Source organism: Neolamprologus multifasciatus, chromosome 22, assembly GCF_963576455.1.
Source record: "Neolamprologus multifasciatus chromosome 22, fNeoMul1.2, whole genome shotgun sequence".
NCBI lineage: Eukaryota > Metazoa > Chordata > Actinopteri > Cichliformes > Cichlidae > Neolamprologus > Neolamprologus multifasciatus.
In genome coordinates, this window is record NC_140459.1 from 7,432,992 (window position 1) to 7,458,030 (window position 25,039).

A 25,039-nucleotide genomic window follows, 5' to 3' on the forward strand; every position below is an offset into this window, starting at 1 on the left:
GCAGCGGCGACTAATGGACACATTACGTAGCCTAAAAGCCCTCTGTAGACTGAGAGGAGAGAGAAGATTTGATCAATAGAGCAATCACTTCCTAACATCACTGAGAGAGAAGGGAAAAAAGATGGGATGAGGTCAATCGATACGGATTTCACAAACTACGATAGACAGAGAGCAGCAGAGTGCTCACTGGGAATATACAGCTGTATTGGAGTAATGACACAAATGTGTTTCGCAGTAAGGCGGTCAGATTGGGAAACCAGCCGTTGCTTTGCGCTAATCGAGATCAGAACTTGAAGTAGAAATAAACCTAACTTCTACAGCACAGTCTTCATTTTCTTTATATCTTGCTAAGAAAAATGGGAAAGATGGTACAGAGATGAATCAAAATGTGAAGGCAAATTTTTCAGCCCAGCTCTTGTGCAGTTTGGCACACCTCCACCTTTTCTCTCTGTTCCTTCCCTTTCCTTAAGAATGGCTTCCTAACAGCTAACCTCCCCGAACATCATATTAACTGAATAGTGAGATATATCACTCAGATCCTGTGTCATGTCTTTGCTGGATTTTTTCAGATACTGTTCATCAGCTGTAGATAGAGCGTTTTTTAGACCTGCTACCTCTTCTTTTTTTACACCACTTGTCTAGTTTCCTCAAATTTTCTTAAGGACACACTGCACACCCTGCTGAGATATGCCTACTTTTCAGCCAACAGCACCTCATTGGTCCAAAAATACTATTTTATGCCTGTCAAACTGTTTTTTTTTTTTGTTTGGCATTTTATATAGATTCAACTAAGGAAATTAGAACATATTTTTCTTTTTGTTGAGTTTTGGGCCTTTTTTGTGCTTGAATGATTCATCAATTAGTTTTAAGGAAGCTTAAGAATCATAAAACATTCCTCTAAAAACAGTCAAGTACAAGGATTGGACTGAAAATGAGTGAAAAAGTAGCCAATGTGCAAAGAAATACTTTGATAAACTTTCTGAAAACCTGGAGAATTGTTATTCAAGACCACTTCAGCAATTTATTCTAACTTAACCTTTGCCTTTTTATGTAATGACGGTTAAGCAGCACACGTTTAAGGAAATAATGTTAAATATAGCCAAAGCACGGCATGTTGGAGATGATGAGGACGGAAATGAAAGAAGAATGAGATACTGAGATAGGAGCGAGCGTCAGTCACAGGAGAAATCACAAAGGACGGCTGTCATAAAAGACTGTCACACAGAGAAGAGAAACATGTTGGGGGAGTGCAAACAAAAGCGAGCAGGGATTTTAAAATAATTCCCTCCCTGAGAAAAACAAAGGTTCTGCCACTTTTCCGCATGGTAGCTGTGCTTTTATGTCCCTCTATCGAGAAGAGGAAGAGCGCGGAAGAAGCGATAATGCGACAAACTTGTAATTGTTTTGGCATGCCTCCAACACGCCAACTTCAGCGTGTCCCTCGTTACCACCTCTGCAAGCGGTGTGACAGGCCTGCTCTCGGGACTGAATAAATTAGCAGATATCTGAGCCGACAACAGCTCGCTTCCCCGGACAAGATCAGACAAGAAGTGGCATTTCTGCAGAACAGCAGAGACACTTCAGCCTGCATCTGTCGAGACGTCGGCAACGCTTCCAAAACATTTATCCACAAAGATTATTCAGAGTTCATCTATAATAATAGTGCAATATCTTAAAAACTACCCACATTGATTTCATGCTGGTCCCTTAACTGGCTCAATGTTTAAACAAATGCATAAACTTTGGATCTAAATGATGCAAATAAAAACACAAACATGCTGATTTTGCATTTCTTTCAGTAGCATCAGGACTCTGGTTCGAGGTCTCCTAAACACAGCAGAGAATCACATGAGTAATGAACAAGCTCTTCACAACAAAACCGATTTGTTTACATTTTTTATAACTCAGTCTAGTTGCTACATGAAAAACCCCCATTCGTCCTCCACTGGGAACCTTCCCACCACTTCTACTATAATTTGCCTGTGTATTTTCAGTTGTCATACACAGAGACGTGTTTCCAGGAAGACAAACAGTCCAGAAACAAAGACCTGCTTTCACCTAAATGCTACTGCTAGCAAGTATTTACAAGGACAAAATATTCCAGTTTGAATTTTTTTTTTCCAGGTTTTTTTGTTTCCCAGTTTCATCCAATGTGATGAAACTGGGAAACGATTCCTGTAGAACCAACAGGTGGATGGTGGGGCGGTGATGGAGTTTAAACAGCAGGCAGGGGGAAAGATCGCCAAATTGGAGGGGTGTGATGTAATGTTATGTACTTGAATTTCATTGCAGCGCTTTTCTAGTCTCACTGGCCAGTCAAAAGGCTTAGGTACACTTGCACAGCTCTTTAAATACGTCATCTAGCTCACACCCACAGCCTGTTTGAAATCAACATGCAAGTGTTCGGACTGTGGGAGGAAGTACCAGGAGGAAACCCACGTAGGCTCAGCGAGAATGTGCAAACTCCACAAGGAAAGGCCTGGGGGTTTGAGCTAGGAATTGTCTTCCTGTAATGCAACAGTGCTAACCGCTGTGCCGGCCCAGAGGTGTGTTTTGATATTTGATGTGAGGAGAGTGAGTGTGTTCAAAGCTATGCCGCTTGAGTTGACTGCTTGAACTAGCTTTAGACTGAAGTAAGGTTGCTCGCCTATTTGCAGGGGTCACCACAGCAGATGGACGCACGTTTAAATTTGGCACTTCCAGACAGAACGCTCCTATTTATCCAGGCTTGCGTCCGGCACCACGAGTATACTCTCCTCCCAGGGAGGAAGTGTATTAACCTGCACACCACAGACAGTGTTGGAAAGGTTACTTTTAAAATGTATTCTATTACAGAATACAGAATACATGCCCCAAAATGTATTCTGTAACGTATTCTGTTACGTTACTCAATGAGAGTAACATATTCTGAATACTTTGGATTACTTAATATATTATCATGCTGTTTACAACTACGTGAATGTACTATTGCTGTGATTTATTACTGTTACTGAAGGTCCGCGGCTCCGAACCGTAGTAAAGGGACCTCTGGCTAATACGGCGGGTTCGGGCTCGTAGCCGAAAACTAGCTTTACTTTGTTGTCTGGGTCAACTTTGCTAGCGAGAGACAGAGAGAGGCGTTGAAAGGCTGCTCCAAACTTATTGTTTCGGAGGAAAACACAAACACAGCGTACAGTCGAGTCTTAATAGCTTACTTACAGCTGGGCTCGTCAGGCACTCTTCTTGGCTGCAGTGGTTATTATTATATTTACATGCTTCCAGCTCCCGTTTTTGCTCGATGACAGCTCGTCCTTTTTCTCCCTCCCTCGCTCACAGACACATAACGTGTATGGCAGTCCATTCTCCCTGCAGCACGGACTACACTGCCTATGATGCTACATTCTTTAGAGCTATACCTGTAGCATTCTGCCTATTAGCTTAGCACAACAACAACAGGCGCTCTCTCACCCAGGAAACACAGAGAGAGAGAGCGTCACCCTGTAACCATGGCAACCGTAACGCTGCCGCCTGGAACAACAGAACGTAGCTGTCAAACAAAACCCAAACAGTCCTGACCCGCCACAATATGAAACAGGGAAGTACCGCCGTGTAATCCATTTATTTCAACAAAGTAACTGTATTCTAAATACCACCTTTTTAAACGGTAACTGTAACGGAATACAGTTACTCATATTTTGTATTTTAAATACGTAACGGCGGTACATGTATTCCGTTACTCCCCAGCACTGACCACAGACCCATTGCAACAGGCTAAAATTGCTTGCAGTGGCAAGTTACTTTGTCGTTAAAGGCACATGTACAGAGGTTACATGACCTCTGGATGATAAACTACCCTCACAAGTTAATCATTAATGCAATAAGTTAAGTTTTAATGATCATAATAATCTTGTCAAGTAAGAAGTTGCTGTAAAAGTAACAGGGTTTAGGTGGTATTTAAATTTGAATCGATGTCACACGTCACATGGAGTGACATTTTGGCACTAGATTACAAAAGAAAGGTGTTGTGCGGATTTTTTTAGTAGCTTGAGGATTGTAATTTTTCCTAAAATGAGAAATATTAACCTTATGATGGCGCTACAGTAGAAGGCAGAGCATCACCAAAGCTTTTGAACACAGTAAGCGTGTGTGCACAGCCTATAAAGCGTCTCTTTTTACAAGTAATTTGTCCTCTGGCGCTTTAACTGCTAAATACAGCACGAGTCTAAACCTGTCCTTGACTCAAACAAGCCTACAAAACTGCTCTTTTTCTGGCTAACTCTGAACAGGCTGTGGCACAAAGTGCAATTTCATTTATGGGACAGATGCCACGCCAGCGCCGTCTCTTTATTGGTGTATTCTGATGCAGCGCAGTCAGCGAATCAGGACTCATGTTTCCAGGGTGGAAAATGGTTGGGTGGGGTTGGGGGGAAGCCACAGACAGAATGGGACAAAAATAAGTAAAAGAAAAAGGAGATGGGAGATAGGCTAAAGGGGGCACGTAAGATCACGAGCCGAGATGTAAATCTGCAATAACACATGACGGAAACGGAGGAAGAGAGGGAGGAGAAGCGGTGGAGTCATAGGAGTGCTGACATGCTGAAAGGAAACGTGCTCAGACACTCCTGTCAGTGTTCGGCTTCAACGGGAACCACCTGGGAGTGAAACCCTTAACCACACATGCAGACACATGCACAGCAGGAACCGGGATAAACCGACACCAGCATGAAGTCATGGCTCATCAGTCTGACTCACACGGATGCACGAAAAACACGAGTGTTCGTTACATCTCAGTCCGAGACGAAGGCACAAAAATTCAGTCCGGCGACTACGTATTGATCGGTTTAATTAAGTCCCAACTCCTGTTACCCTTGGCAACGCTCCTTTTATGCCGCATCGATAGTCACCATGGCAACTGACAGCCAGGGACAGTCTTTGTTCTCACTGGATGCTGAGGTCTGACAATCAGACGGGTCGGGACCTCATTGGCCAGATAAGAAGAGCGGGTCAGAGGTATCCCACTGTGATATGACGGTTATTTAAAAATATTCACTTAAAACCACAGACTGTGTGTAACAGACGGGTGTAGCCACCATGACATCACCCACTGACTTTAAAGCTTCAACATCAGCGTTATAGTCACCCCCATCTTGGAGTTTATTAACCGGACCTGACACTGGAGGACGGATCCGCCTAAGAAAGGAAAGCGTACCCGGCTTTGTAAATGGGACCATCATTTTTTAAATGATGCTTCTAAGGGCTTCAGACCATAAACCTATCAGGAAAGTGTTTACACAGGTCACAGATCGAGTGAGAAGTAGGGTTATTTTTCAAGAGACTTCAGCACAGCATGATTTCTTGTTCTTATTGTGCAGGTTTAAGTCACTTCCTCGTTGCAACCACTTTTCACACGGTCTGTGGATGGCACCCACACAAAACTCCTACATTTCCCAAATAAGCCTTTAAGTCACTAATGATGACTAAAAGCACACCTAGAATTCAAGCTAAAATGTTAAAACTGTGACAAAACAATTTCCCTGTGAGGATTATTAAAGTTCCCCTGATACCTGATGCTTATCTGTGTTATGATATTTTGAGGTTTTTCGCTTTTCCATCACCTCAGGACAACAGCGTCTTTCAAGATTGTGCAATAGGCTTAAAAACACAGTAATCATCTGGTGTTTTTCTCTGTAACTCCCAGCTTCATCGCGAAGCTCATCACACAAACAGACTGAAAGCAGTAAAGAATGGTCTGCCCACATTAGGGCAGCAGAGCAAGCTGCACATGCGACACTCGCGCATTATCCTCTTAGAAACAGTCGTCTATTTATATGCCATTCCTCCTAAAGTAAACATCTGGCTCCTTAGCTGCTAAATATACCACTATTTCCCCGCGCTAACGGGAAAAGTTTGTCTCAAACATCTGCCTCCCGCAGCCAAAAGTGTCACTGAGAGGAGAAATTCAGGGTAGGCTTATAATTTGTCTACTGATACTCCTTCCTGTTACACGCTGTCATCTGATGCACTTTCATTTGCAAGTATTGATAAGTGCAGTTAGTTTTACTACCTTAACAGTTCAGAAAGACAAAACGGAAAAATCCCCTCTAGCTGAAGAAAAGAGTGAAAGTGAAAGCTAATTTTTTTTTTCCTTTGTTGGTCTTCTAACCACAATGGTGACATTTACCAGCAGTTTACTCACCTGCAGGGGGGCGAGGGAGGTTGTGAAAGTGTTAGCTGCAAACAACTGTCCCTTTTGACGAGGGTAACGGTGCATAATTTACACAATCCACACTGATTATTTGTTCACTTGTCACTTAGACCGTTAACTCCGATCAAATGTCCAATAGAGAAAAAGATAAGATAAAAAAACCAGGTCACATTTACATAACTTTCCCTGAAGACATACACTCTCTCACACACACACACAGTGTCCATTCTCAGTTATAAACACTCGATTAACAGCTACGTTCAAGAACTTCACACTTTTTTTTTTACTGTTTTCGGTTGACGCCTCGTCTCCAGTGAGCAACAGTCTGAAACTGCCTTTATCTCTCAGGTGTGTGTTTGCATGTGTGTGTGCGTGGGTGTGCGCTGCTTTCTCCCCTCTCTCCAGCCCTGCTTGTTTGTGGTGAATAACAATTTGATCTCGTCTGATGTAAAGAAGAGGCTGAGTCACTGCTGCCGTCAGACAGCGGACTGTCCCTGTAAATATGTAGGTCAGCAGCAGTCGACCTCTCCTTTAGTGATACTGGTAATACACGCACACACACACTTTGGTTTTGGTTTATTTTTACCAGAAAACTGGACTAAATTACGTCTGTCCCAACCTCCGTTAGCTCCTGCTGTTCTTTTTTCCACCAGATACTAACAGGTCTGTGCAGGCTGATGTTTTCTACAGGAGATATCAGCCTCTCCTTTACTTTCAGAGACACAGTTTGAACAGGTTAAGCTAACAGGAGAGGCATGTTTCAAACAGACCCAGAGGGAGCCCGGAGACTCATTAAAGAGCTCTGCTTAAAAAGACATTTGCAATATCGATCAAAAAAATGCCCGTTGAGGTTCATTTACATCCCCATAGAGAGTAAAAACCATCCCACTCATGGATTCAGGCTCAGAGTTGAGCAAACAAGGTGCTTTGAAAACCTGAAGTGGTGAAGATGTGACAGCAGAGCTGTGACACAATATAATTATAAAGCAATTAATTCCCCACAAAGCAGCGGTGTTTCATTTGGCTGATAAAACTTTCTTTGAATATTTATTATAACCAGAGGGTGATTCATACACGTTTTCTGCTTTCTTAGCTTTTATAAAGTTGCCCAACTTTGAGTTAAAATGTGTTATTCTGCATTTATGGTCCTCACAGGTTTTATCTCATATTCTAATAACTTCCTGTCTGGGCAAAAGTAAAATCGTGCTGAGCTGAAAGGCACAATGTGTGGCTGCCAGCAATCATGGATCTGCTTCCTGCACCAGCACAGACGAACTATAGATTTACTAAAGTAAATAACATCAGTGTGTAATGGTCATGAGGTCATTCCTGACTGTAAAAGTAAAGCAAACAGAGCGTAATGAGAAGAGAAAGGATGAAAATGAGTTAAAAAGATTGATTTTAAAGATAAATGTTATCCCAGCTTTGTAATACATATAATTACATTACATATAAATGTAAGAAACAGCCAGTGAACTGACTGATTTCATGATGAACGCACAATATATATATATTTATAATAGGTCTACAAGTGCTTGTTAATATAATCCACCACATACTGCTCTAAAAGCTGCAAAGTCTGGATGAAAGTGCATGCAACTGCTTAAAATCTACTTTTAAAATATTGGAAAAAGAAGTTTACATATGCCATTAATCCTTGATTATTTTACCTCTTTGAAAACAATGCTATACCTGAACTTTATGCATGTAAACACAGAGATTGTGCATTTGCAAACTAAAAAAGGACATTAAAAAAGTATTAATCGTAGCACGAGATGCCTCATCGTTACAAATGTAATATTTCTGCCTTCAAAAGAATAAACTCATTTTATATAAATGACTCATGACTCCCATGCACGGCTGTACTTTCACAGCCCACAGACTTTCTAAAGCTACTGAAATGAATACGAGAGTGAAAATACTGCATTTTGTTTTTAGATTGTGCCAAATCTTCATTTATTGGGACAAAAATCAGTAACTAATAAACAAAAACCAAAGAGAAACAAATGCACATAAAGGCCCAGAGATTTATATAGCTTTGGCTTCCCTCTGTAACAATACCTGTGTTACTATACAAAACCAAAGCAGAAGAATATCACTGGAAATCTGCGTTCTGTCTTCCCACACGCACAGACACGCACTCACGCACACAAACACAAACACAATGAATCACTCCTGCTTTCTATGATGAAACAAACGCCTCTCATTTGTTCCAGAAACCTAACCAGAGTAGCGACGCTACCTCTAAACCCATCTGACGCTCCCCTCCTCTGACCACAGGGCCACCTCTCAGGCCTCTGACCCACTTACAGCTTCTCCTCTACTTTGAAATTTGAGCCCTCGCTCTGCGTCTTTCCTTCTCTGTCAAACTGGTCGGCTCAAAGCAGTTCCTGTTTAGTTTAACCCAGACAGAAAACTGACGTGAAATCTGAAGTAACACCCTTTATCTGAAATAGCAGAAGAAAGAGTGAGCAAATAACGTTTAACAGTAACCAACTGGGCAATCTCGCACGTCAGCTGTTGGCCGGTAATTATAGCGGAAATCCTTTCGTTGGAAATGCTAACATACTAATATTTATGTATGCTTATCTGATGACTTCATTCAAAACCAGACGTTAACTTGAAACTCCCTAAGTTTCTTTATGCTTCCAGCTTTGGAGAAACTGATCTTCAATTTATTCTCTTTGAGATATAAAATGACTTCTGGCATTACTCAAGCACCTTCACCAGTAAACTGAAGTGCCTCTGGCTTCACTACATTTTCACTTTGAGTCTCACTCATAGCCTCGTAGTCTAGTTTCTCTTTCTCACTTTGACTTTGTTTGTTTTTTATAAATTGCGCAATGTGAATTCCCCGAAAGGCCACACAACAGACCTTACCACAAATGGACCAGGGCTCTAAAGCTTGTTTTGTATAATCGCCTTAATCCCCAATCAGATAACCTGATAATATTACATAAACAGGAAGACGGAAACAAAGCTGAAACTGCAGCCGGAATTTCACCTTACTGTAACTGCTCAGTCTAACCATTAGAAGAGTCATTCATTCATTCAGTCAGTGCTATAAATGTTGGTTTTCCAACCCATTTTTCTTTCCACTGGTATCAGAGATATACGCATGGTATCCTTTGCCATCTGTGCTGCCACACTCACAGTATCACAGTAGCGCTTTACATCTCATACTCCCATTTCCTAACATTAAAAACACTATTATGTCGTTAAGAAATCCATTTGAACGCACAACTCAGCTTCTTCTCATCCTAACCAAGTAGATTTTAGTGCCTAAACATAACAGCACAGCGAGTACAAATGATACTTGTGTGCAAAGTGGAAAAAAGTCCCAAACTAGATGCAAATTGTGGTCTCCGGGTTGATAAAGTTGGGTGTTATGTTATTGCCACTCCTCCGGTTTTACAATGTGGACTTTATTCTGTCAAAAGGGACCGTTATATGTGGGCTGCAGGCAGTGACAGCAAAAAACAAGTCATGCATATCTGTAGGACAGTAGTATTTGACTGCCTGGCAGGAGAATGTGGTGCATTTTACTATAAAGGATGGCACAGTGACCCACAAAGACATATAGCTGAAAAAATACCATGACTGAGCGATTAGTTGAGGGACAGAGCATTAATGGTAACCACTTACTAATAAGTGAAAACTGTGGTTGTTAATTTGTTGGTTTTTGATTCCCAGTTTAAAGATCCCCGCTTCTTTATGACTGTAAAATATTTTTGCTTATTCAAGAGAGAAAATAGGCCACTTAACTATGTCACCAATTTTCTGATATTTTTTCCATCTACTACAAGAACATAGAGCTCATGAAGTGAAAGAGGCAGGAAACTGGTGATAATATCACATGAACGGTCAAACAAAAGCACCCAGAAGTGGAACCAAGCAGCAGCATCAGAGCAAAAATGCAGATTTTATCAGTGAGACGGGGCTGAAAACACAATCTGCAGTCTCTTACCCGCAGTCGGGCGCCGGGCACCATCGACAATCCGGATCAGAAGCGAGGCACCTCCTCAGTAGGAATTCCTCATACTTCTCCATCAGGGCCGCATCATCCAAGATGTCGGCCACCTGCCGCGGGGCCAGCCTCTCGGCACACTCGGGGCAGCTGAGCTGGACTCGGCTCTCTGTGATTTCAATGCGGAGGTACTGGCGCAGGCAGCAGAGGCAGGATCGGTGGCTGCAGCCCAGCAGCTCGGGGAGCTGGTCAGCGGGCTGACGCACCAGGCACAGGGGACACTCCAGGAGATTGGTCTCCCCGGAGGAAGCGCCTCCACCCAGAGACGGCTGGCTGGAGGAGAGTGGCTTTGAGGGGGTGCCGGAGGCTGCATCCTGGGGGGTCGTGGCGATTGTGGCCGTGGTGGTTGTGGTGGGGTTAGCAGCAGCTGCAGCAGCTGCAGAACTCAAGGCGGAAGGATGCAGTTGTTGTTGCGTGTGGTGATGTTGGTGATGATGAGATAAAGGGGTGGCCGCTCCTCCTTTGGGGGCCCTGGTTCCCCGAGAGCTCCGTTTACCGTGGAAGAGGCTGTGGAAGGAGATGCGGCCCTGGCGCTTGCCCGGCGCACGGCACTTAGGGTTGGGAACGCCACTCACTGAGGAGTGAGGCGACTCTGAGTCCTTTTCTGATCCCATTTTTCCCAGAAGAGACAGACAGGGTCGGTTATTGTCCCCTTGTACCGAGGGACTCTGAACTAGTCAAACACACACTCTATCAGACACACAAGGGAGGATTTGTCCACTTGTGAAGCCAAACTGGAATGCAAATGCTACTCCGGTTTGAGGCTGAGAAACTTGAGAAACAGTCTTCCTCCTCTTTTTTGTTTGATTGGAAACAAAACCTTATCAGCAAAACAGAGACTGAGATAACAGATAACCACAACAGAATATGAAAAGTGAAAAAAAATCCACTTAGATTCCCACAGTACTTTTCAAACTTGGCAGTCAAAGCACTCGCGAAGAGAAAAAAGCCTCCAGCCTTTCATCTTTTAGGCAGATGTTAAGGTCCGACTTTAGTGTGACTCTCAAAAGATTAATGTCAGTTTCAATCAATCGCTCTCCAACAAAAACAAGAGAAGAATCCACAGCCTGACTCAGTCCAAATGTTGAAATAATTCCTCCGTTTTCATCCGATTCTCTTGAGCTGTATTCAGAGCGTCTCCTCCGTTCACCCTCCTCTGCTTCTTGTTGAGCACCGGCTTCTCTGAACGCTCTTTTTCTGTCAGGAAGAAGAGAGCAGGAAGTTAGTACAAAGAGCATGCTCAGTATGACACACACCTCTCTTCCCCCCACCCCCCCGTCTCTGTGACTCTGCTTTGCTCTTCCTGGGTTTCGATCTGATCATTAACTCCTTAGATAATCTGAACCGAGTATCTACCTGTGCTAATTGCATTTAAACCCACAAACACACACACACATTAATGAAATCAAATGTTTTTCTGTATGTGTTAAGTAACCATAATTGAGAGGTTAAACAGGACACATCTGGATGAGTTAAGCCACCAATTAAATCCATGACATCATCATCCAGCCCGGCCAATCGTGTGTCCTTGTGAAACCAGTCTCTCTATCGCTCTCCATCACGCTGAGCATCGCAAGCTCTTCCTCCACTTCACACTGCGCTGCTAGTGCCGTTGCCATGGCAATGCTCACTATGAGCGAGGCAAACAGCGACCCACTCTGTGACTCTGGCACTTATGTACGCACACACAGAAACACACACGCAGCTGAGCATGAACTGCTAAATGGATTCACATCGAGACACATGTGATTGCGCGCGGGCACAGACACACACGCACACACACTCAAAAGATGTTTTTTTTTAGCTGTAATGCAGGTACAAATACACGTTGAAACACGTATGCATTCAGACTACACACAGGCACACATAAACAAGGAAATTTTTCCTATTGTCTAAAGACATAAACAAACACACACACACTTAAACATCAGATATGAAAAAGCAAGCACTCACATGTTCAGTCTTGTAAAACAACAACACACAGTAGTAATGTAACTGCAGTATATACCAACACACAGGTAAACAGTTTTACACCCAATAAAATCCAACACAAAGATACTAAATGGCAAACTGGAGGGTTGAGAAATGAAACCAGAATGGAAGTGATTACACGTGAAGTTCCTCTAGTGGCCACTTGAGGCCTCTAAAAACGAGTTAATTCCCCATGACTCCCGTGATCGATGCGGAAACTAGGGATGGGTACCGGTATCCGGTGCCATGATGGCACCGGTTCTGATATAAACGGTAGTAACCAGACCGAAAAGCAGCGCACATTTCGGTGCTTTATTTCGGTGCTTTTTTTTCCTGAGATGTGATACACTTTGAATTCTAGCCAATCATTTTACGTTTCCGGGGATAGTAGGCGGGTCCAGGTACGTACGTTCTTTTAGAGCAGAGCTACAGGTTAAAAATGCCCAAGGCGAAGCGGTCAAAAGTCTTGCTGTACTTCACAGCAAAAGATGCAAACTCAGAAGCCTGCAACAAGTGCTTTAAGGTGATACTGTGGAAAGGAGGTAACACCTGAAATCCGATGAAACACCTGGCGACGCATAGCGTTTTTTTTAAAAGCCGAAAAATGCGCCGTATTTGATAGCTTGCTGCGAGACCTCACACCGAGCGCATCTACTGCAGGTGTGGTGCCTGTTATCGGACGAAGAGTTAGCAACATCCCCCAAAAAGCTGAAGAGTAGAGTCCTGGCCCCTAGCCCTGCCAGTGTAGCAGAAATGATGAGGATGATGATGCAGCAGCAGCCGTTCTTCTCTGCGTGAGTAGCTTAATGTTGTTCGTGTATAATTTACGTTGAGTAGGCTAACCACGTTATTACATTAATGCATGTAAGGTGAACTAGCAAACATCATCATAGCTACATGCAGCTGTCTTCTTGTTTGATGGCAGATACTCCCTTCACCCTGGCCAAAAAGGCTAAAATGACCAAATAAAAAGTGGGAAACAGTTAAACATGAGAGGTTTTTGGACAAAGTTTTTGTTTTTTCCATTGTTTAAGCACTGCTTCCAGCCAAGAGTGATACCATATATGCCCTATAGCTGCAGAAAAGGCTAACATTGTTATCTTTTTACAAAAAAAAACAGCTGAACATGAGAGGTTTTTGGACCAATTTTGTGTTCTCCATTCTTTAAGCACCGGTTTGAACACCGTTTAAGCACCGGCACCGTTTCAAAAGTACCGGTTTGGCACCGGTATCAGATAAAACCTAAACGATACCCATCCCTAGCGGAAACAAACATGTTTACGGCCTTTTTCGGGCTCTAAGACTAGATTCTTCCTTCATAATAACGGAAAGGTGAATTTCTTTTAAACACAGCCAATTAAAATGTGTTCAGGCTTAAAATTAGTGTCACGGCTGCCTTGACCGACAGACTGAGAATCCCTCCTCTTCTGGATTGATTTTAAACACACATCTGAAACACTGTCAGGTCGCAGGAGTTTTTTAATGGTAGCTATACCTCTCGTTTACACTGAGCTTGGAAAAATTGGATTTAAATACTTTTCTGTCTATAAACTACGGAGCCCCGCAGGGGACATGGGAGGAAAAAAAATTAAGACGGACTTTTGCGAGATCTCGCAAAACAAACTCGGGATCTCGCAAAACTTTTGCGAGATCTCGCAAACGTTTTAGCCGCATTCTTCGGACGCTGGCTCGAAGCCGACCGGGAGGTTGTTTTGCGAGATCTCGCAAAAGTTTTGCAAGATCCCGAGTTAGTTTTGTGAGATCTCGCAAAAGTCCGTCTTAATTTTTTTTTCTCCCATGTCCCCTGCGGGGCTCCGTAATAAACAGAACGAGTGACAAAAATTCTCTGATTTCTCTGGAACTTTTTAAAAATAGATCTTTTTATTAGCATTTTGTTCATGTAGAAAAAAAGAACATATTGCAAGTAACAGGTCTAGTGTCCTTGGATCAACAGACAATACGTTTTTTTTGCAATACTAAAGTCCGTTGACATCGATAACAATCTAGTAACTAGCAAAACAGCTTCTGACGATGTCTGCTGAGCCTGAATTATGCTATAGCCCCTCCCCCTCCATTCCTAACAGGAAAAAGAAAACCGGTACATTTTAAAGGGCTGTATTTATCTATCTGCAACGACCATCGCATTTCTCATCATGTATGATGTGCTGTTTTGTTATGTAGTTCTCTGACTTAGTTTTTTTATTTCCTTTTTTGCACATAGGTGAAAAAACCCTCTGAGTTGCACTTGTAAAGTTCATAAAATCAGCTTGCTAAACAACCTTGCTAGCATTAGGTGGTAACTTAGCACTTCACTGTCTTAAATATTATCAATTCCAGCTCTTCTGGCACTGAGCAAAATTTTAATACTGAGGTTTCCAAAAAAAGTGTGAGCTGTCATGATGGGTATTTCCATCTTTTGCATACAGTCTATGGAAAACACAGATATGCAAAATCATAAAACTCCCCACAAGCCTATTAAAGAAACACAACATGTATACAATGTCACACTCTACACTAGCTCACAATCTAATCACCTATATGTCTGAATAACTGCCACAACCTTAAACGTGATAATTATGTTCAAAGCACACACACACACAAGTGAGCATACACCACCATCTGAATACACCCATTGTAATTATGTTCTCACTACAATTGCAGGCTGTGTGCGCTTGGATTTGTTATCACGTTGCAGATTTATTTGTGTGTTTCTACGCGTTTCTCTGTAACTACTAAAAGCTCCTGGAAGCTCTCCATGAGCTCCATGGAGCTGGGGCATGGTTGGAAATGTCATGTGGCATTAGAGATAATGGAACAGACAATAAAGTGAATTAAAAAGACTCAGGAAGCACGGTCACACTTCCTCCTCAGCAGTGCAGACATTTATTGGTTTTCTCTCTGTTATCAGCAAATGGCTGACCGGCATCTCTGATTGCCTTAGCGTTAACAAATGTGATTATGAACACCAGTTTATAAGCTTTTAACACACACATAGACCCATGCACACACGCTTACATGCACTATATGTTGACCCAGTAAACATCACACCGTTCAGGATATTGAAACCTGTGGTTCTCTGTGGGAAGAGTGTGACGCAGGATTCACGTGAGCAGCAGATAAGCTGATCAATCACAGCTCAGCAGACTGGCTGAGAGACGTGTCTGTGGAGCTGCTCCTCCGGGCTAAGCTGAAAGGTCTGATCCCAGAGTTTCCAGGTCATAAGCAAAACACAACACAGGAAACTGATTATACGGGCCTGTATTGTATCTGCATTTTAAATGCAAAAAGCTTTTTTTTAAAAACAAAATCATTTAAATATGTTTTGTTAAAGATATAAACAATTCTGATGTTTAGTGGTTACATTTTATAGTCAAAACAGATCAAATGTTAATGATTATTATTAGACGTGGCGTGGACTTTTGAGGTAAACAGATACTGACACGCATGGCCGACGCAGACTGAAGGTAAACCTCAGCAGTTTTGCAAAACTCTTACATATTTTTTCTTGTAAAGAAACTTATATAGTCAGACAGTCTGACCAACAGGTCGGAGCATCAACCAATCAGCTTCTTAGCTCTCTAATTCTGGCTCAGGACACTTTAGGAAAAGAGATCCTGAATCTGTGTTTCCAAGTTAAGTAAAGGTAAAAAAAAAAAACTGGCTCCAAGAGTAAACTGTTAACAAAGAGTTGGAGGTCACATGTATGCCAGGCTTTTACAAAAATGTCCACATACATGTAATAAAAGTGATGAAATAACTGATAATTATGGTATAAAGGTGGTATTAAGTGTGATAAGAGTTGAAAACCTTTTAAATATTCAATGTTTCTACAAATTTGCAGTGCACATTCATTCAGTCACAGAGTGGATACAGTGGTGCTAAAACACTGGTTTATTTATTTAGATGACTTCCTCATAACCTGTTACTGCAGCTGTTATACTGGTTTTATATTTAGGGAAATAAAACAGTACTATAAGATAGGTTAAGGTCAATGAGTGTCCTTGTTCAAATCCAGTACTAAAATATGTAAAAAATACAGGTGTGCATTAACCAGTGAACTGTGGAGGCTTTAATGGTAAATAACTGAGAAAGTCAAATGTAAACTGTCATGGTGGAAGTTTTTTGAATAACAAACAAGGAATAAAACAATAAAATGAGAAACTAGCTATGAAGTTATCAAATGGTAAATGTCTGCAGAGCTTTATAGTTCAAAGCATGAACTATAAAGAAAAAAAAACGTACATGGTAATGGAAAAGGAAAGAAAAGGTCGGTTTCAAAGTGCATATGAGGGATTCATTTGATTTCCTTCAGTATGTTTGGACATTGGAGCTATTTTAAGCCTTCTGTGCAGCAAGTGCATTCATTATCAACGAAACCATAACCTTCACAGTAACTCTCAGTTCCACGGCCAATCTGATGATTCACTGTGATTCTCTCAAACACTGAAGAAAAACACTCCTCAGACATTTTTCCAAGAAATGAGAAATTAAAGTCTGGTCAGCTTTATTGTAGACAAAAAAACCTCCAAGTCCAGATGAAGAAACAGGTGAGGAAACCAATTTTTGGTTTAATCTGATATGATCTGAACTGGCCTCGCCTGTCAGCACCAATCACTCTGACAGCAATCACTATAAAAGCCTAAATGTCACGCACTGTTGTTTTATCAAAGGAAGAAACAATGCAACAAGAAGCACACACATTCGGCCACAGTTTCCACTAAATAGGAAAATATCAGGCCAGAAGAATTACCTCAAAAACCAAATTCTAACAAACTGCAAGCTGCAGGAAGAGGAAGAAAATACTTCTGAGCTGTAGTCAGAAACCAAACCCAAAGGAGGATATCTACTATCAAAGTACATCATTAAACTTTTATGTGCATTTTTAACACACACAGTGTGCTAACAAAAATAAATATCTGCTGAAAGCGAGCACAGCGGTTCATCACTCGCCATCTTCTCTGGGTCAAACTGGGTCTTTGTGGAGATGTGTATAAAAAGACAGCAGTTTCTAAATATACACCCCCAGCAGCTCTGCGTGTAAGAGCCCTCTCCTCTGCGGCAGCCTGAGCTTCACACGCTGTTTTTTTTTACTCTAAATGTGTGTTTTCATCCTCCAATGCAGGGTTCCCATTTGGCCCAGTGATGAGGGCTGCTGGAACTGGAATCAAACTGGTTAAAGTTTTATGATTCATGTGCCTGCTCAGTGATGCTGTCATCATTATCAGATGTTTTTGATGAGAACGCAGACACCCACTATCTGGTTTTCCTTTCTTTTCTTTTCTTTTCTTTTTTTAGGAGATTCTCCAGAACTGATAAAGATTGTTTCACCTCTCAAAGGAGGAAACATCAAAGATTTCTTCATCTTGTGTCAAATCTCTTTATCTATTTGCTTCTTTGCAGAATTATCAATAACTGATGACTGGTCTCCAAGATTTTTAAAATGGGCAATCAGAAAATTCCTTCCTAAACAAACCACTTCAAAATGTGCTTGTAAGTTATAAAGATTTCAAACACACCTCCTGCCTCTATAAACAGACATTAGGGGAGCGCGCTGCCTTCTAACAACACGATAACCGCAATAAAATGCAACATTGAAACAGCGAGAAAACGAAATTGATTCCCTTGGGAGGTGCGAAGCGTCACACGCTGTTTGTTTGTAAAGTAACGCCTAGATTATCCTCTAATGCAGACGTGGACACGGATGGCTGGAGACACCGCAACGCAGCACTCGTTCCTGTTATACTCTTCAAGATTGCTGCTGGGGTGCGTGTGCACTTGCTGCATTTTTTATGTAAAGTCTCCGCTTACGAGCCTGCATGGTTTTTCGTGCCCTCCCCCCCAGCAGGCAGGCACAACTTATACTATCAAATCTATAATAACATTTTCTGTTTATAATATTCGATTACATATTAGGGATTGAGGAATGTGCATTTATTCTCATTTAAATTTCACACAATTTTGGCTTCCACAGATTATTAAAACAGGATAATTGAGATAAAGTGATCACTTGTTCTACAACTTAGAAGTTTTATTCTTGCACACTTAAACAATTCAGTGCACCAACCCCCACTCTCCATCCTAGAAACTCATGTTACAAAAAACTGTTTTGGTAAAAGACTGGTGTCCCAGTTTTATAGCATGTTAGTTGAAAACCATAAGGATAACTCTGATAGTAAAAGACGGGATTGGATTAGTGACTTACAAGAAGATATTTCATATACTGAATGGGGTAAAATATGTTCAAAAACACACACTCAAACCATTAACACTCATTTGAGAATGATACAATTTAATTGGATAATGCGAACATACATATCCCCTGTACAATTAAATAAATTTGATCCTAATATAATTGATCTATGCTATAAGTGTAATAGGCATCAGGGTACACTATATCACTGCCTGTGGAAATGTGAAGAGATCCAAAAATTTTGGAGCTCTGTGTTAAAATATATCTCTCAGATCACAACTTCTCTTGTACCGCTTTGCCCTAAGTTATGCATTTTAGGCTTGTATCCAGATGACTGTACTCTGTCGTGTGAGGAAAGAAAAATGGTCGATCTTTGTTTGCTACAGGCTTGTTTACAGGTTTGTTTACAGGCCAAACGCTGTATCGCCTTATGCTGGAAGAATGTTGGTTGCCCCTCTTTTAACCACTGGTTAAATAACTTAACATCGAGTTTAGCTCTTGAGAAACTGACCTATATTGTTAGAAAGAAGGCTTCTGAATTTTACAACATCTGCAAGATATTTTTGGATCTACTGAGGAGTGGGGATGTGGGGGGGGGGGGGGGGGGTGAGTGAATAAGACAACTAGATAATGAATAATGTCTGACTTGCTGTTGGGAATATACTGTGCAACCTATATTATGATTTTTTTTTATTTATTTTTTTAAAAATTGTATTTATTTGTATGGTTTGCTATCTTAATTTATTTAACTATGCATTTATTTGGAATCTTTTAGGATTAACACTTCAATTATCGTTATTACTATTAATATTATTATTATTACTATTATTATTATTATTATTATTATTAGTGTTGTTATTATTATTATTTTAATGACTGCCATACGTTCATTTTATGTTGGTGTTGATACTGTTGAAAAAACAAATAAACATACGTTTAAAAAAAAAAAGAAAAAAAAAAGTGATCACTTGTTGTTCTCCTAAATCACTTCCCACTAATGCGTTATTACTTCATTTTTTGGCACAGACGGTAGAGTTGGGTGTGTACCAGTCGGCAGGTTGGAGTTATGATCGGTCTTGTTGATAAGTCTTTGGGAAAGTTAGTAAACCCCAATCTGCCCCCAATGCATCCATCAGAGTGACTGAGTGTGTGTGAAAGTTAAATAGTGTTTAAAGTGTATTTGTGTGTGTGTTTGCAGTGCTTTGAGGCACCATGTATTTGGTTATTTACAGTTACGCTTAACAAAACAGTTCTCCTTTTCTTCTAATTCTGTAATTGTGTTAAACAATTACAGAATTAGAAAATAATGATTATAATCGTGTCTGTTATTTTGCTATAATTGAGCAAAACTAACACACACTAATTTAACCATTACGTGAAAATCAATACGCAGCTCCTTTGAATGACGACACAAACCGATGATGAGTCAGTGTGGAAAAAAACATCTCCGCAAACAAAAAAATGAATGAGGAACTGATCTGAAAAACGGCCATGGCATTAACAGAAATGAGTCCACGCACAGAGTATCTGCAGACACCCAGAGCTAACAGCGAACATCATTCCCAGCATTCCCCACCTGGCTTCAGAGTCAGGCTGAAGCCAGGTGGGGAATGCTTCTTTCAATATGTGGACTCCTACTCAAAAAAACAGCCAGTTTCTGTTTGAAATGTTGATTTCTTTCTATCTACTTCTTTAAAGCACTCCTTTTGTGTTCTTCATCATTGTCACTGATTTAATTGGTTTGTTTTGCACTGCTACCATCCAATCTCGTTGACATTATGAGCCAATAAAGTTATAATTGGGGATGTTGTGAGAACACACTTTTTTAATGGATGCACGCACTTCACTAATTATTTATCAAACTTGGTATCTGGAGTCACGACAACTCTGCATTTCTAATTTGTCATGTATTTTTTAACCTCTTTAGCAAATGAAGTATTTGAATCAAACAAAATAAAAACAATAAAAAGCAGTTTTTACTAGTGGGAATTTTATCAGTGTTATGTTTTTAGATGATGTGAGCATCTACAGATCTGGTTGGTTTGGTCCTTGAAAGCTTTGTTAGAATGATGATGGGGTAAAGGTGACGTGCTGCGATGTTATGGTTAACTCAAAGGTAAGGGGTGTTGGAATAATTGAATGTCCTCACAGAGATAGCCAAGCAAGCGTTTGTGTGTGTGTGTGTGCGTGTGTGTGTGCAGCGTTCGTGTCGTGCTTTGGCAGATGGGCCTGAACAGCCTGAGAACTTCACAATCTGGACTTGATTTGTTATCAACAGGCTCACACGCACTTTGTTCTACACTTGTCCTCCTACTCCACTGCTGCTCAATTCAGCACACACACACACACACACACACACACACACACACACACACACACACACACACACACACACACACACACACACTGCAGGCTGCTTTAACATGCAGCTTTCCAGGATCTACGTGCCTGTAATAATATTTCTCTGCCCTGCTTTAATCATCAAAGCTTCAAAGACATGAGGTTAAGTAACTGTTTCATCTGAAAAAAAAAAAAAGAACTAAACTTTTTCTTTTCACTTTGGACTTTTGTGGAAATTATTATTATAACTATCATGCGTCTTAACTGCAGCCAAGCCACCTGACAGCGAGGGTCATTCCCACAGTGCACTCTTGTTTTATAGCACCAGTTCTCAAACTCAATTCTCATGACAAGCAGAGGTTGCTTTTCATCTTTGCCAGGACAGTCAGGTGAATGCCATTACCTGCCCGGTGGGCTGCATTTTTGCGACTGCCAAAGCCCGCTGCTTTGTAGAATGATATTTATTTCTCCTGCTCGCCTGTTCGTCTCTCCATCTGTCCCACATTTTTGTCCAAATTAAGGTTTTGACAGCTACTGGCCAAATTCCCATGAAGCTGTTCGTGGTCCCCGGAGGTCTTTTTCTGTACTGCAACAACTAGATTCAAATGTCCTTCTGCATGAACAATTCCAGAGTTTCCTATGTGCTCTGGCTCAGTGCAAAAATCCCAGTGCTGTTAACAAAACTGGTATGCTGACATACTGCACATTAGATTTACTAACACAAAGACTGAATCAATGCATCACATATGTGTTTGTGAGCGTTTATTCTTATTTTATTATCACGACCCAAACATTTGAACATACATCCTGATGATACACATACATGCAAAGCAATTTGTTTGTGGAGGCAGACTCCAGGCTTCGATAACTACTGCACAGTTACAGCAGTGTAACATCTTTGTTTAATGTTGATTAACTTTCTGCTGCAGATATGGTTTTGATGACAATCTGTGGTGACAACCGCGTTCATAAAGAGGACACATTACACTAATTTAGAACACCATATTTTCAATCTTGGACTCTAACAGAAAAGCTTTCTCTGACTCACAAATTAAAATAACCTTTATTCATCTTATACTGGGCCTTTGGGCCCCTCAGTTCATCTTCCCAGTTGTAGTTTACTTTAATCTAATTGGCTGTTGCAAGCTCAAGGTTGTAACAACAGCTGTCATGCTCACAGCCAGGATGCCCATATTAGGGATATCCTTCACTCTATGACAACATACTGAGCCAAGGAACAAAACAATAATAATAATTATGATGATGGGGATTGTTTCTAACTTTGGACATGTTTTCTTCGAGTATTCAGCACTATGAAAGGTCTATAAGAAAAAACGGAGAGGTATACAGTAGAGCTGCACGATTAATCGTTAGAAAATCGCGATCTCAATTCATACTTATGTGCGATCTCATTTCCAAATGACAACAATTTTTAAAAAAAAGAGAGAGAGACAACGATTGTACCGCATTTTGATCCGGGACGTAATCTGCATGAAAACAAGCGCTCACTCTTCCTGCTCAACAAATGACAAGGGCGGAGCCTTATACCACGTGATACAGAAGCTGGCTGCTAAAATTGGCAGGGAAAAAACAACGGAGAGCACGTCAGGGATGACGAGAAAGTGACAGGAGAAAATCCGTCCCGGTCAATCACCCAAACATCAATAACGGGAACCTTATACAGCGCTTCCCTATACACGTCGAACTCCCGCAGGCACAAATAAATTACGGAGGTTATTACTTATCACCTGACCAAAGATATGGCTCCATCAACACTGTGCAAAACGAGCGATTTAGGAAAATGATCAACACCCTAGACAAACGCTACACAGTGCCGCCCCGCAACTATTTTTCTATTGTTGCACTACCTGCTCTATACACGCAGTGTCGAGCAACGGTGGAGACGGAAGTTCAAGCAGTACAACATTTTGCGGCAACGACAAAACGTGAGACATTTGTTGTTTTTATGTTTATTTATTGTTTTTATGTCCAGTCTCAACTGTTACGAAGTTGATGTGCAGTTAGTAAGCGCAATATTTATACTGGGAAAGAAAATCGTGATCTCAATTCTAAGCCAAAAAATCGTGATTCTCATTTTATGCAAAATCGTGCAGCCCTACAGGAAAGTCTTAAAATGTAAGAAGGATTTAAATCCTTTGAATATTCTGATAAACTCACTTTAGTGCTTAATGTGACACAAATGTTTCATAATGTGAGATTTCAAAAATTCAGAGCATACTAATGATTCCTCTTGGTGTCAAACATATTAATGTGGATTTTTTCAAAATGTGTCATTCCACATTTTTATTTCATCAGAACATCAACCCAGATGTTGTAGGCTTTGCAAAGTTAGCATATGCGTAATAAAACGCACCCATATATCGATAATTTAATGTGGATGTGTAAGCTATGCTCTTAATTTAGATCCAGAGTGTCCCAGCAGGCAGCTTGGCATTAACCTCAGTGACTCCACGGTGTCTCCTGTAGCTTCCAGAGCTCGTGGATTAACTAAAAGGAAAAATCATCCACGTGTTCTTCATTTAATTCAACATGATGTGATAATAACTGCAGCCTGTAAAGGCCACTAGTGGAACTCTTAATCGTGTAGTTTACAAGACAATAAAACTATAATAGTCCAAGTTCCTAAACCGCCACAATGAGTCCTCACAGCCTAATTCTGGACTCGGTTTCCTGAATCAGGGCGAGAGACAAACAGACAGACAGAGTGAGGCCGGTGCGATCTGCAGGTAATCCGTCCTCAGCAGCTCGCAGACACAATGTTCTGTCTTAGACGGTGAATCTACACCTCAGCACTTTGGGATCCTCCAGTTTCTCCCTGCAGGGCATGAACTGCCTAAACTGCTGCAGCTCAGAGCACATACTCGCCACACCCATCCTACAGGAACATACGTTCACACAAAAACACTTTTTTATCCAAGTTCAACTGGGTTTAAGTATAGTTAGAAGTAAAATCCAGTTTTGAGTTCTACTTGCGTGTATAACAACGATTTGATGTTTAATATTCAGGTGTTCTTGTGAACTTCCTTCTTTTTTATGACATCTAACTCAATATACTTTGGCAACAATCCTAGGACAAAGGTACAATAAAATTTATTTTACCTGCTCTGACTTGACTTGTTGCCTTTTGCTGAATATAATCTATTCATCTTTTTGACTCTTGATGAAACGGTGCAGAGGGAACTTTGGGATGGACATTTTCCAGCTAATTCACCATTAGTGCAAGCCCGGTATGCAACATGGTAAAAATGGTAAATGGCCTGTATTTATATAGCGCTTTACTAGTCCCTAAGGACCCCAAAGCGCTTTACACATCCAGTCATCCACCCATTCACACACATTCACACACTGGTGATGGCAGCTACATTGTTGCCACAGCCACCCTGGGGCGCACTGACAGAGACGAGGCTGCCGGACACTGGCGCCACCGGGCCCTCTGACCACCACCAGTAGGCAACGGGCGAAGTGTCTTGCCCAAGGACACAACGACCGAGACTGTCCAAGCCGGGGCTCGAACCGGCAACCTTCCAGCAACCTGACAACCATGACAGAGGCTATTTCTTTCTCATGGAAAGAAATAGCGAAAAAGAAACAATTTTCTTGAAAAAATAAAACGAATCAAGCCAGTTAAACCTGTTAAATAAGACAAGCAGGACAAATAAATATCTAACAAGAGTTTGTAAGACTGAAATGATTCAGCTTGTGTGGGCCCTGCTAGCAGGTTGCTCCACATTAGAGGCCATGATGAAGGATGATTGGACACACATGCGCACACACACACAATGACACGCACACGAACATTCACACCAACATGCAGTTCGGAGTAATCAGCTGTGCGCTACAGGTGTGCAGCTGTCAGAACTAATTGCTGTTATATAACACGACTCGCCGCCTGCCTCGTCATTGTCCGCACAGGGTTCAAGCTACGACACACACGTACACACACAAACACACACGAAGGTGAGGTGAACATACATGAACAGCTCACAGATTCGCGTTTAATGAAGTCACTGTGGAAAAATTTGATACGACATGTGATAATAACACACCACTAGCTCTTTATCTATTAATTAATGATAACACATAATAGATGAAGCGGCTGAAACTGAAACTAATTATACTTTTTGTGGTTTCGGTAGTTAAATCTACAACGAGGGGCAAACACAGATACAATTAGGGAGCTTTGTACATTGGGGATTGGGGAAGTGTTCCCATTTAGAACATGTTGTGCACACATTTTCAGATGATAATTTACTTTTTAAAAAAATCCAAATAAACTATTAGCCTGCTGTTGTATCACTAAAAAAAC

The 25,039-nt window shown here is 41.2% G+C and overlaps 1 protein-coding gene across 1 annotated transcript in view; it reads right to left on the bottom strand.

Annotated features, from left to right (window-relative positions):
• rnf19b (ring finger protein 19B) overlaps positions 1-25,039 on the bottom strand; it is a 46,397-nt gene that overhangs the window by 10,679 nt on the left and 10,679 nt on the right. The window contains exon 2 of the mRNA XM_085148448.1: positions 10,152-11,408. Coding sequence (XP_085004574.1) covers positions 10,152-10,825 — 674 coding nt within the window. The 5' untranslated portion in view covers positions 10,826-11,408. The remainder of the gene's footprint in view (positions 1-10,151; positions 11,409-25,039) is intronic.